This window comes from Loxodonta africana, chromosome 7 (genome assembly GCF_030014295.1).
Source record: "Loxodonta africana isolate mLoxAfr1 chromosome 7, mLoxAfr1.hap2, whole genome shotgun sequence".
NCBI classification, from domain to species: Eukaryota; Metazoa; Chordata; class Mammalia; order Proboscidea; family Elephantidae; genus Loxodonta; species Loxodonta africana.
The window spans coordinates 20,640,495-20,653,444 of NC_087348.1; the positions used below are offsets into that span (position 1 = coordinate 20,640,495).

At 37.2% G+C, this 12,950-nt stretch overlaps 1 protein-coding gene across 1 annotated transcript; it reads left to right on the forward strand.

Moving 5' to 3' along the window:
• The first annotated feature begins 4,662 nt into the window (after positions 1-4,662).
• Positions 4,663-6,086, forward strand: LOC100668789 (olfactory receptor 5M5). Its single transcript, XM_003423123.3, has one exon. The coding sequence runs from the start codon at positions 4,997-4,999 to the stop codon at positions 5,933-5,935; it is 939 nt and encodes a 312-aa protein (XP_003423171.1). The 5' UTR covers positions 4,663-4,996; the 3' UTR covers positions 5,936-6,086.
• The last annotated feature ends 6,864 nt before the right edge of the window (positions 6,087-12,950 follow it).

The following is a 12,950-nucleotide window of genomic DNA, read 5'->3' on the forward strand; positions in this document are numbered from 1 at the left end:
TTCTCTCTAAACAACTTCCTCTTGACCTATGTACATGTTCCTCATGAGCACAATTAAGTGTTCTGGAGTTCCCATTCTTTGCAATGTTTTCCATAATTTTTTATGACCCATAGAGTCAAATGCCTCTTCATGGTTAATAAAAAACAGGTAAGCATACTTCTGGCATTCTCTGCTTTCAACCAGGATCCATCTGACATCAGCAATGATATCCCTGGTTCCATATCCTTTTCTGAATCAGACTTGAATTTCTGTAAGTTTCCTGCAAATACGTTGCTATAGCTGCTTTTGAGTGATCTTCAGAAAAATTTTGCTTGTGTGTGATATTAATGATATTGCTTGACAATTTTCACATTTGGTTGGATCACCTTTCTTAGGAATAGGCATAAATATGGATCTCTTCCAGTCAGCTGGCCAGGAAGCTGTCTTCCATATTCCTTGGCATAGTTCACTGAGCATTTCCAGTGCTGCATCCGGTTATTGAAATATCTTAATTGATATTCCATTAATTCCTGGAGCCTTGTTTTCACCAATGCCTTCAGTGCAACTTTGACTTCTTCTTTCAGTACCATTGGTTCCTGATCATATGCTACCTCTTGAAATGGTTGAATGTCAACTAATTCTTTTTGGTGTAATGACTCTGTGTATTCCTTCCATCTTCTTTTGATGCTTCCTGAGTCGTTTAATATTTTCCCGGTAGAATCCTTCACTATTGCAACTCAAGGCTTGAATTCTTTCTTCAGTTCTTTCAGCTTGAGAAACTCCTAGCATGTTCTTCCCATTTGGTTTTCTATCTCCAGTTTCTTGCACATGTCCTTATAATACTTTACTTTGTCTTCTCGAAAGGCCCTTTGAAATCTTCTGTTCAGTTCTTTTACTTTATTAATTCTTCCTTTTGCTTTAGCTGCTCGATGTTCGAGAGCAAGTTTCAGAGTCACCTCTGAAATCCATCTTCGTTTTTCTTTCTTTACTGTCTTTTCAGTGACCTCTTGCTTTTTTCATGTATGATGTCCGTTGTCATTCCACAACTCATCCAGTCTTCAGTCATTAGTGTTCAGTGTGTCAAATCTATTCTTGAGATGGTCTCTAAATTCAGGTGGGATATACTCAAGGTTGTTTTTTGGCTTTGTGCACTTGCTCTGATTTTCTCCAGTTTCAGCTTGAACTTGAACGTGAGCAACTGATGGTCTGTGCCACAGTTGGTCCGTGGCGTTGTTCCTACTGATGATATTGAAGTTTTCTATGATCTGTTTCCACTGATATAGTCGATTTGATTCCTGTGTGTTTCATCTAGCAAGGTCCTTGTGTTTAGTCGCTTTTTATGTTGGTGAAAAAAGTTATTTGCAATGAAAAAGTTTTTGGTCTTGCAAAATCTATCATTCGATCTCTGGCATTTTTTTTTCCATCACCAAGGAAGGCCATAGTTTCCAACTACCAGTCCTTCTTTGTTCCCCACTTTCACGTTCTAATCATCAGTAATTATCAATACATCCTGATTGCATGTTCAATCAATTGAGACTGAGGAAACTGATAAGAATCTTCAATTTCTTCATCTTTGGCCCTAATGGTTGGTATGTAAATTTGAATAATAGTCCCATTAACTGGTCTTCCTATGGATATTATCCTATCACTGACAGCCTTGTACTTCAGGATAGGTCGTGAAATGTTCTTTTTAACAATGACTGCAACACCATTCCTCTTCAAGTTGTTAATGCCAGCATAGTAGGCTGTATGATTGTCCGATTCAAAATGGCCAATACCAGGGCATTTCAGCTCACTAATGCCTAGGATATCGATATTTATGCATTGCATTTCATTTTTGACAATTTCCAATTTTCCTAGATTCATACTTTGTGCATTCCATGTTCTGATTAATGGAAGTTTGCCCCTGTTTCTTCTCATTTTGAGTCATGCCATATCAGGAAATGAAGGTCCAGAAAGCTCTACTCCATCTATGCCAGTAAAATGGACTCTACTTTGAGAAGGCAGCTCTTCCCCAGTCATTTTCTGAGTGCCTTACAACCTTGGGGATTCATCTTCCTGCACTATATCAGACAATGTTTTTCTGCTATTCATAAAGTTTTCACTGGCTAATTCTTTTCAGAAGTAGACTGCTGGGTCCTTTTCCTAGTCTGTCTTCATCTGGAAGCTCAGATGAAACCTGTCCTTCATGGGTGACCCTGTTGGTATCTGAATACTGGTAGCATAGTGTCTAGCATCACAGCAACACGCAAGACCCCACAATATGACAAACTGACACAAAAAAATTTTGTGGACATGAAAAGGTTTGTGGACTTAAGCCGCACATATTGCCTCTATTTCAAGATCTCAAATTGTCATTTGTAATTCATCACCCATAATTTGGATATCTCTCTCTCACACATACCCACACTCACACACTCAAATGCACAATCACGCTACTAAAGAATAACCAAAAAAGAGCAAATACATTGCTGTCTAGTTGATTCCAACTCATGGTGACTCTATAGGATGGAGTAGAATTGCCCCATAGGATTTCCAAAGCTTTAATAATTAGGGGAGCAGAATGCTACATCTTTCTCCCATGAAGCCTCTGGAGAGCTCCATTTGCTGACCTTTCAGTTAGCAGTAGAGCGCTTAACCTAGCAGCTGAGTACCTATCCATTGCACAACCAGGGATCCTCTTTCAAAGCAGAAAACCAAACCCATTGCCATTGACTGTATTACGACTCGCAGCGATCCTAGAGGACATAGTAGAACTACCTCATAGGATTTCCAAGGCTGTAGTCTTTACAGAAGCAGACATCTTTCTCCAGAGAAGCTGTTGGTGAGTTCCAACTGTGGACTTTTGGGTTAGCAGCTGAATGTTTAACTACTGTGCCACAAGGGCTCCTTTTCAGAACAGTAGCAAAGATACATTCAGAGAAAAGCAACTTCTTAGTTTTGGGGATTGTCCATACTTCTTGAACTATGAGAAGGACTTTTTCAGTTTATTACTTAATTAATGTTTTATTTACTACAATGAAAAATCCATCCCTGCATCCATGTGGAATATCATTGATTCCTCTTGCATTCTTCCTGTCTTTCCATGTAGTGTTCACTCACCCTGAAAGTCCTCGCTACTCTTGCTCTCCTAGAAAATCCTACTTATTCTACAAATCCTAGTTAAACTTTATCTTTCTTTGATGCTTACCCTGATGCCTGCAGTTAGTCATTTTGTTCACATTTTTATTATTGTACTAATCACATTTAACTGTAACTTTCTCTTCATATGTCTTGCTCATGAAGTAGACACCCACCAACTCTTCCAAGGCAAGAATTGTTATGTTATCTCTATTTTTCCAGTGAAGACTTTCATGCATGCTGTTGCATGCTATTTGAGTACATAGGTTATTTTGTGTAATGGGTAAACCATATAGACTAGTCAAAGTAAATATCTTGTAAGAATATTTGGTTACCAGGAACAATTCAGATAGTAGGAGAATATACTCTGTTGCATGGGCCTTACACAGAATTATTATTTACACATCAAGCCTTCTTTTACAGTGCTCTGGTTAAAAATAGTTTTAAAAATTAAATTAGTTGCCATCATTTTATATTTGGAATATTTCATATAAAAATAATGAGTTCTGCTATCTCTTCAAAATTGGACACTATTAAAATTTTGGAATGTTGCGCCCACATTACCACATGGCAAAAATTCAACTGGCCAGATTGTCTGGGGTCCCTTTCCAATTCACCTTAGTTCACTTTTATGCCAATCTACTTCACTTATCTCTATTATCTAAATGGCTCCCCTAAGCATTTGTGTTTGTGATCCCTTATCTCTTTTATTGCATTACTTGTAAAGTAATACATGACACCATTGAGAATACATAATGAAAAAATATTTTCCAGACTCCAGGCACAATAATTTTTCATTTTATCATTTTATTATACTCAATGTTACCCAAAATTATAATAGTATCCAAAAGTTTAATACTTTTATTGTGATAGCTTAATATGAATTCTGTACAACATATAAGTCTACACATCTTGATCAGTTCTTTTATAACTTCTGGACAATACAATTCTATAAAAAAGAAGGCTGAACAATTTGCACATGCCGCTAGAAAGCTTAGAGTCAAATTTGTGGTCCACCATCAGCACAAATTTGAAAAGTTTTTTTTTTTTTTTTTTTTTTAATACTTTAAGCTCCTTAAATGCTTTCTGGGATAAATGAAGATACTAAGCGGATATGAAAACTATGATTTAAAACACACCAGGATATAAAATTTGGGGACTCTCCTTTCCCTATCCATGTCTCTCTTGCTTTATTTATACATAATTTTCTAACTAAAAAAACTCTTCATCAGTAATTCCTACTTGCCTTTATTCTTTCCAAATATATGGATTTTATCTTTGGTCTATTCACATAAAAATGGAACTGTCTCCTGAATCCTGGAGCAGTAAAACTGGGCTTACAGAATTTCCCTAGAAATGCTCTAATTATAGGCTCTCTACTGCAGCTGATAGGAAGAGCAATTTTCAATTGTAGAGTTTCTATGGGTTATTTCTCTTAATACTGCAACCATTCTTAAAGACTGTATGAGTGTTTTCTGAAAACATGTCACTGCTTTGTCTGTGACTAGTCCTGGACTCAATGAATAAGCTCTGGGCTCAATGAATGATGACTTTATAGTGAATTACACCTGGAAGTTGGTGGTTCAACCCATATTTTGGCAAATTTCAGGTCATGATTTCTCTGCTGTAAAACAATTTGGTTGCATAAGAACCATTCTATTTAAGAATCACCTGCACAGTATACATCCAGTTAATCTGGGCCATGGCTTTCTGGGGCCTACCAGCTCTTACATTCTCAGACTTTCTCTAGAAATAGCTGTGTAAGGGTGAACAGGAGAGGAAGAACAAGACAGAGAGAGAAGGAAAGAGAAAGGGTAGAATCATAGGACAGAGTTCCCATTCATTTTCTTAATTTATTTTCAATTCTTTTAAGTGAACAACACGGCTATCTAAGAAAATGGCCAGAGGAAATTATAGTTTGGTGACTGAATTCATTCTCTTGGGATTAACAGATCATCCAGACCTTCAGCCCATCCTCTTTGTGCTGTTCTTGCTAATCTACGTGATCACTGTGGGAGGGAACCTTGGGATGATGGTGTTGATCAGGATAGATTCACATCTCCACACCCCCATGTACTTCTTTCTTGCCAGTTTGTCCTGCTTGGATTTATGCTATTCTACTAATGTAACTCCCAAAATGTTGGTGAACTTCTTATCAGACAAGAAAACCATCTCCTATGTGGCTTGTTTAATTCAGTGTTATTTTTTCATTGCCATGGTGATTACTGAATATTATATGCTAGCTGTAATGGCCTATGACAGGTACATGGCCATCTGTAACCCTTTGCTTTACAGCAGCAAGATGTCCAAAGGGGTCTGTATTTGCCTGATTGCTGGTCCATATGTCTATGGGTTTCTTAGTGGCCTGATGGAAACCATGTGGACATACCGCTTGACCTTCTGTGGCTCCAACATCATTAACCACTTCTATTGTGCTGACCCACCCCTCATCCGACTCTCCTGCTCTGACACTTACATTAAGGAAACCTCCATGTTTGTGGTAGCAGGATTTAACCTCTCCAACTCCCTCCTCATAATCCTCATCTCCTATATCTTCATTCTCATTGCCATCTTGAAGATGCATTCTGCTGAAGGCAGGCGCAAAGCTTTTTCCACCTGTGGATCCCACCTGGTGGCAGTGACTGTGTTTTATGGGACCCTGTTCTGCATGTATGTTAGACCTCCCACGGAGAAGTCAGTGGAGCAGTCTAAAATCATTGCTGTTTTCTACACATTTGTAAGCCCTATGTTGAACCCCCTTATTTATAGTCTGAGGAACAACGACGTGAAACAAGCTTTTCGAAAACTGATCAGAAGAAATGTGGTTTCAAAATAAAATCACAGTGTATCTTTATAAATCTAATAAAAGATATTTTACAAGAACTGGATCCAAATTTAACATTTATGGCAAAATCAATTTTGAATCCATCATGAGAAGCTATAATGTAAAGACAAAATTATTTCTCTTAAATAATCAAGTGGTGAATGGAATGGTAATGCTCTGAGCCTAAGACTTTTTTTCATATATCAGGTAATTTTTTGGAAGCACTGGATATCCAAAGAAGGTTTAGACACATGCACTCACAAAAGGGAGAGAAAGAAAGAATAATGTTTACCAAAGTTCAGGTACTCTTTTAATATATGTTGTTTCACTTAATTCTCCCAACCACACAAAAAGTTCAGTATTGTAATCTTCATTTAAAAAATGAGTAAATGGAGACTCACAACTTGATTATTAATTTAAAATCACATTGTTCAGATGGAGTTCAAACCTGCTGGCTTCAATTTTTTTCTTCTCTACTACACTAAACTTCTATCACACTTTGCTGAAGGTAAAATCACGCAATGAGTACAATCTTTTTCTGTCTTCCAAAAATGTTGTTGATCAAGTTTTTGACAGCTGCATGCACATTGAGTAATGTAATTCACTGTGAGAAAATGCTCTGTTTTATAATGTTTAGACAAATTCAACTCGTTGAATACAGTGAGCTGTATTGTCAGATCCTGACTCCATCGTTTATCAGCTGAAGTATTAGCTAAGAGCAGGAAGTCTGGAATCAGATTTGCTGGACAAGTTACTCAACAGTTTTTTTCTCCATAAGATGAAGATATAGTGCTTTCAAATAAGGATTCTAAGTAGAAAGAATAGATTAATATATACTGAACACTCAGTGCAGTGCCCAAAATACAGTATTGACTCAACACAAATGAAAGCTTCCTTTTATCATTAACTAGGAAGTAATTTTACCTATCTGAGACTCAATTTCCTCTCTCACTTTTATGTATTTTTTCCTTTAATGCATTTATCACTCTTTGTAGATAATACGCTTATATGTTTGATTATTTGATTACTGCCTGTGTCTCTGTGATACTGTAAATGTTACGAGGTCAGATTTTAAAAACAATTCTTTATTGCTTAGCCTCATACGTAGTAGGTGCTCCATAAAAATTTTTTTTTAAAAAGTAAGTAAATAATAAATAATGAAAATTAGAGATTAAAAGTGCCCTGATGGTGCAGTGGTTAAGCACTCAACTGTGCGTGTGCATGTGTGTGTGTGGTTAAGTGCTCAACTGTGTGTGTGTATTAGATGTCAGTGAGTTGGTTCTGACTCATAGCAACCCTATGTACAACAGAATGAAACTCTGCCCCGTCCTACGCCATTCTTACAATTGTTGTTATGTTTGAGCTTATTGTTGCAGCCACTGTGTCAATTCATCTTGTTAAGGGTCTTCCTCTTTTTCGCTGGCCCTCTACTTTACCAAGCATGATGTCCTTCTCCAGAAACTGATCCCTCCTGATAACATGTCTAAAGTATGTGAGACAGAGTCCCGCCATCTTTGCTTCTAAGGAGCATTCTGGCTGTACTTCTTCCAAGACAAATTTGTTTGTTCTTTAGGCAGTCCATGGTGTATTCAATATTCTTCACCAACACTGCAATTCAAAGGCATCAATTCTTTGGTCTTCCTTAATCATAATCCAGCTTTCGCATACATATAAGGCTATTGAAAACGCCATGGCTTGGGTCAGGCACATCTTAGCCTTCAAGGTGACATCTTTGCTTTTCAACACTTTAAAGAAGTCCTTTGCAGGAGAATTGCCCAATATAACGCATCTTTTGATTTTTTGACTGCTGCTCCCACGGGTGTTGATTGTGGATTTAAGTTAAATGAAATCCCAGACAACTTCAATCTTTTCTCCATTTGTCATGATGTTGTTTACTGGTTCAGTTTTGAGAATTTTCATTTTATTTAAGTTGAGGTATAATTTATACTGAAGGCTGTGGTCTTTGATCGTCATCAGTAAGCACTTTAAGTCCTCTTCACTTTCAGCAAGGAAGGTTGTGCCATCTGCATACCACAGGTCATTAATGAGCCTTCCTCTAATTCTGATGCCCCGTTCTTCTTCATATAGTCCAGCTTCTTGAATTATTTGTTCAGCATATAGATTGAAATAAGTATGGTCAAAGAATACAACCCTGACACATACCTTTCCTGACTTTAAACCACCTAGTATTCCCTTGTTCTGTTCTTATGACTGCCTATTGATTTATGTACAGGTTCCTCATGAACACAATTGTTTTGGAATTTCCATTATTTGCAATATTATCCATAATTTGTTATGAACCACACAGTCGAATGCCTTGCATGGTTAATAAAACACAGGTAAACATATTTCTGGTATTCTCTGCTTTCAGCCAGGATCCATCCGGCTCAGCTACTAACTGTAAACTCTAAGGGAGAAAGATGTGGCAGCCTGCTTCCATAAAAAGTACAGCCTTGGAGACCCGAAGGGACAGTTTTACTCTGTCCTTATAGGGTCATTATGAGTCGGAGTTTGACTCAAAGGTAATGGGTTTCATTTTTGGTTTTAGAAATTATAATATTGGCCTTATAAGACCCATTGCCGTTGAGTGGAAACCCTAGTGGCGTAGTGGTTAAGTGCTACGGCTGCTAACCAAAAGGTCGGCAGCTCAAATCCACCAGGCGCTCTTTGGAAACTCTATGGGGCTGTTCTACGCTGTCCTTATAGGATCTCTATGAGTCGGAATCGACTTGACGGCACTGGGTTAAGTTTTTTTTGGTTTTGCCGTTGAGTCGATTCCGACTGGTGGAGACCCTATAAGGACAGCGTAGAACTGCCCCATAGAGTTTCCAAGAAGCGCCTGGTGGATTCAAACTTCCAACCTTTAGGTTAGCAGCAGCAGTAGCACTTGACCACTACACCACCAGGGTTTTCACTGGCTTCATAAGAAAATGAAAATTAGAAAATATTTAAATAAAACACACTGATGAAATGCCAAATGTGGATGATTTTTTTTTTCAGTTCTAATCTGCTTTTATTTCTTTAAACAGAATTCATCTGGAAATGTTCAGAATAAATCAGACCAGAGAGAAGGAACTTAACTTCCTGAGACTGACCAGTTGTTCACCATTGCAGCTTGATTTCTTTGTGTTGTTTTTAGTAATTTGTATGCTGTTTCTTGTCAGAACTTTGGATCTAACCCTGCAGATCACACCTTTGTACTGTTTCCTCACCAATGTGCCGATTCCACAAATTCTGGTTCACTTTTTGTTCATAAAAACCATTTCCTTGGCCAATTTGTTTCAGCAATATAATATTGTCACATTCTTGTTGACTCCATATTTTGTCCCTGCTGCAGTCTTTGCCAATCACATCACATGCTCATGTGCCCTCTGCTTAATTACAATATTGGATCCAAAGTGTTGCAGATTTATGTTTGCCATTGCCAGTATTTGTGGCTTCATATAGGCTGGTTTATCATTACAGTTGTTTTCTCCAGAGCTGGCAACTTGGAATAGCATCCTTTTTTGCCACCTTGTGGCTACTGGATGAAACTAAATTGTATTTGGCCATGGACTTCCAGAATGTGCTTAAGAGTATATGTGTGTCCTGGGTTTACATTTTTACCAACAGATTTGGAAACTTTGTAAATTAGAAAAACTTCTGTGCTTTTGATTTCTATCTTACAAATTTAACTAGATTTTTAGATAGTCTACAGCCCTGGTGATACGGTGGCTTAAGAGCTTGGCTGCTAACTGAAAGGTGGCAGTTTGAATCCCCGTTACTCCTTAGAAACCCTGTGAGGCAGTTCTACTTTGTCCCACAGGGTTCTTATAAGTCTGCAATTGACTCGACAACAATGAGTTTGGTCTTTTATTTTTGTACAATTGGGTAAGGGAAACATATGCTCCTTGAAGGAATGAGTAACAATATTAAAATAGTTTCCATCTCATATGTTTGTGACCCTTCTTTTAAACTGCTAAATACATAGAAAGAGAAAGAATGTAATACGAGGAAATTAAAAGCTGAATTGCTACATAAGACTCTCTTTTTTTTAATCTGTAAGCATGAATAAAATTTTTTTTTATTATAAATAATTTGAAAGGCTCATATTTATGTATTTTTTATTATAGAATATTACAAACAACGTTTTCTTGATTTTCTTCAGGGAAGGTGATGATTTCTTAATTTGAACAACAGAATAAAACCTTGCTCTATGAATTTTCAAGGAATGTCCAATCAAGGGTCAAGAACAATATCTCAGTAGATGATGTAATCCAAATCTTTGGATATGAAGTATATTTAATTGAAGCCTTGAGTTTTCTGTTTCTAAATCTTTTAAGTCCCACATCCCATATGTAACTGTTTAATTGTGATTTCTTTTTTAATTAATTCCCCTGAAATTTAAAGAGCACTTTAGAAATGATGTAATGATCTGATGTTTGTGACTCTTAGAAAGTCAGAATGTACATGAAAGCACTCATTGTTTTGGAAATTGCAATATATTTAAAATGATTATTCTTATGTTCTTCGGTTGGGGATACATTAGAGTGGATTCTCCCTAGAAGATTACCATATTTAATGGTAACCTATTTCACCCAGAAAGACCATGTTATGGAAAAATTAGCTCTTGCTTAACACTTCAACTCCTGGGAATATTTTCATATGTTTGTGATCACATGTTGAATTAATTCAATGAAACGCATAGTTAATGAGACCCACCAAAGGCAAGGACCCATGGGTTTTAAAGATTAGTAAACTGTTCCACCTTTCTAGGAAGAGTAATGTCAGGGAGAAACACCGACAGCTAATTTTACCATAAGACTTGCTCAGATAAATGAAATAGATGAAGTATTTTTAAAATGTGTTTTGTGCACATATAGGAAGAAAAAAATAATTTTAGGGTAGTTCTACCAGGTCAAGTGACCATTAAGCAGAGCTTTGAAATTTGGGTAGGAAGTTCAAAGAGTACAGGATGGGAGCCAAAACAGAATCAACTGATCAAAGGGAAATAGCTTGGATGTGCCTGGAATGCCAATTTTGGATAAGAACATGAGTGGCGGGGAGGTCGAATAGTAAACTCTATCAGTTGAGGAGAATATGAAATATCTAGCTAAGTTATTTAGATTTAATTTTGTGTAGATAGGAAACCATCAATATGTTTTAGCCCGAGGAATGCAATTAAAGGAATACATTTTTTAGACATTCTTCAGCATGTGTCTGGGGGAGAAGGCTCCTTTGAAGAACAACAATCTTGTTTTAACCAAGGGAGGCAGTGACTGTGTTTCTTTACAGTTTCAGTGTTGTTCTACTCAATTCCCTGATAACAAGGTCCCAAAGTGCATGGAGATAAATCCTCCCTAAACTCCCAAATAGCTGATCATAAGCTGAATTCCACTAAAGTCTCAGAAAAAAAAAAGTATATACATATATATATATGCATGTATATAAACCAAAAACCAAATCCAGTGCCATCGAGTCGATTCCGACTCATAGCAACACTATAGGACAGAGTAGAACTGCCCCGTAGAGTTTCCAAGGAGCATCTGGTGGATATGATCTGCCAACCCTTTGGTTAGCAGCCATAGCACTTAACCACTACACCACCAGGGTTTCCATGTGTACAGTATATATTAAATTCCCTATAAACTATCTAGATTTATGTTTTCCCATTTTTACTTTGATTACAATATTAAAAGTATAAAATATTTGAATTGGAAGTGGCCTAGGATATTTTAGTCCACATGTACATTTTAAGGATGGAGCTAAAATAGAATGATTTGCCTAATTAAAAATAATGGACGAGACTTTGAAAAAATTACTCAATGGAATTGAAAATACTTTCTTTGCTTCTCTTTTCCATTAAATGTTGTAACGAATTTGTTAAATATTGCTTGCAGAAAACTAGGAAGCACCAAAAATTTTGGTTCATCATGGTTGCTGTTTAATCATGAAATGAGACCAAGTAACTATGAGGGAAGCCAGGTATGTTAGTGGCTATAGAAAGGAGCTTAGGAGTTAGAAATCTCCCCAATTGCTTTCATTTACTCTTTGCCTTTTAATAAGCAAATCTAAACAATACAAAACATATAATCAAAACAAAACTAAAAAAGACAAACCCGTTGCTGTCCAGTCGATCCTGACTCATAGTGACCATTTAGGACAGAGTAGAACTGCCTCATAGAGTTTGCTGACCTTTGGTTGGCAGCCATAGCTCTTAACCAGTACCCCACCGGGTTTTCCATACATAACCAAAGACAGCTTAAAATACTCCGCTCCCCAGTTTTTTAAACTAGAACATGAACACAATAATGACGCAGTGTGAAATGTTATGTTCTGCTGCATTGCTAGCTAAGTGAAGTGAATGAGTGACGAGATTTCTTTGGAATGTGGCCCATTGTGTTGTATAGCGGAGGTGGTGAGGGAGAAGGATGCCCAGCAGTGCATGCCAAATTCCCATGTTAAAAGTCCCTTGGCTGTCTCCTAATTGGGAACTTGTAATTGGCAGCATTGATTATTTTCTTTCTTTCTTTTTTTTTTAAAGAAATACCATAGAGAAATGAAATCAACCTTATAAACAAAAGCACACATTTGCCTCAATTACTATTTTTGAAGGTCTGCTGATTTTTCTATTTCTTTATAAGTTTTGTAGTTATTGTTAATTCCGACTCATCAAACAGAATAGAACTGACCCATAGGGTTTCCAAGGCTGTAATCTTTATGGAAGCAGACTGCATCTTTCTCCTTTGGATCCGCTGGTGGGTTTGAAACACTGGTCTTTCAGGCAGCAGCCAGCTCTTAACCACTGTGACACCAGGGCTCCTCATCTTTATAGGTAGGGATGTTCATTCTGTGCATGTTGGGAACCAACAAAAGTGTTATTATTAATGCTTGTGACCCAGTTTCTTATTTGGTAAGAATTGTAGGGTTAGAGATATTTCAATGACTACAGGAAAAAGTTTGATTGGCTGTATGAGGACTACCAGCTCTTGGCTGTTAATGCAATAGTTAGAGGTTTGAGTTCTCCCAGAGTTGTCTCAGAGGAAAG

Excerpts from the sequence above, each read along its gene's own strand:
- LOC100668789 (XM_003423123.3), top strand. The coding sequence starts at position 4,997 with ATGGCCAGAGGAAATTATAGTTTGGTGACTGAATTCATTCTCTTGGGA.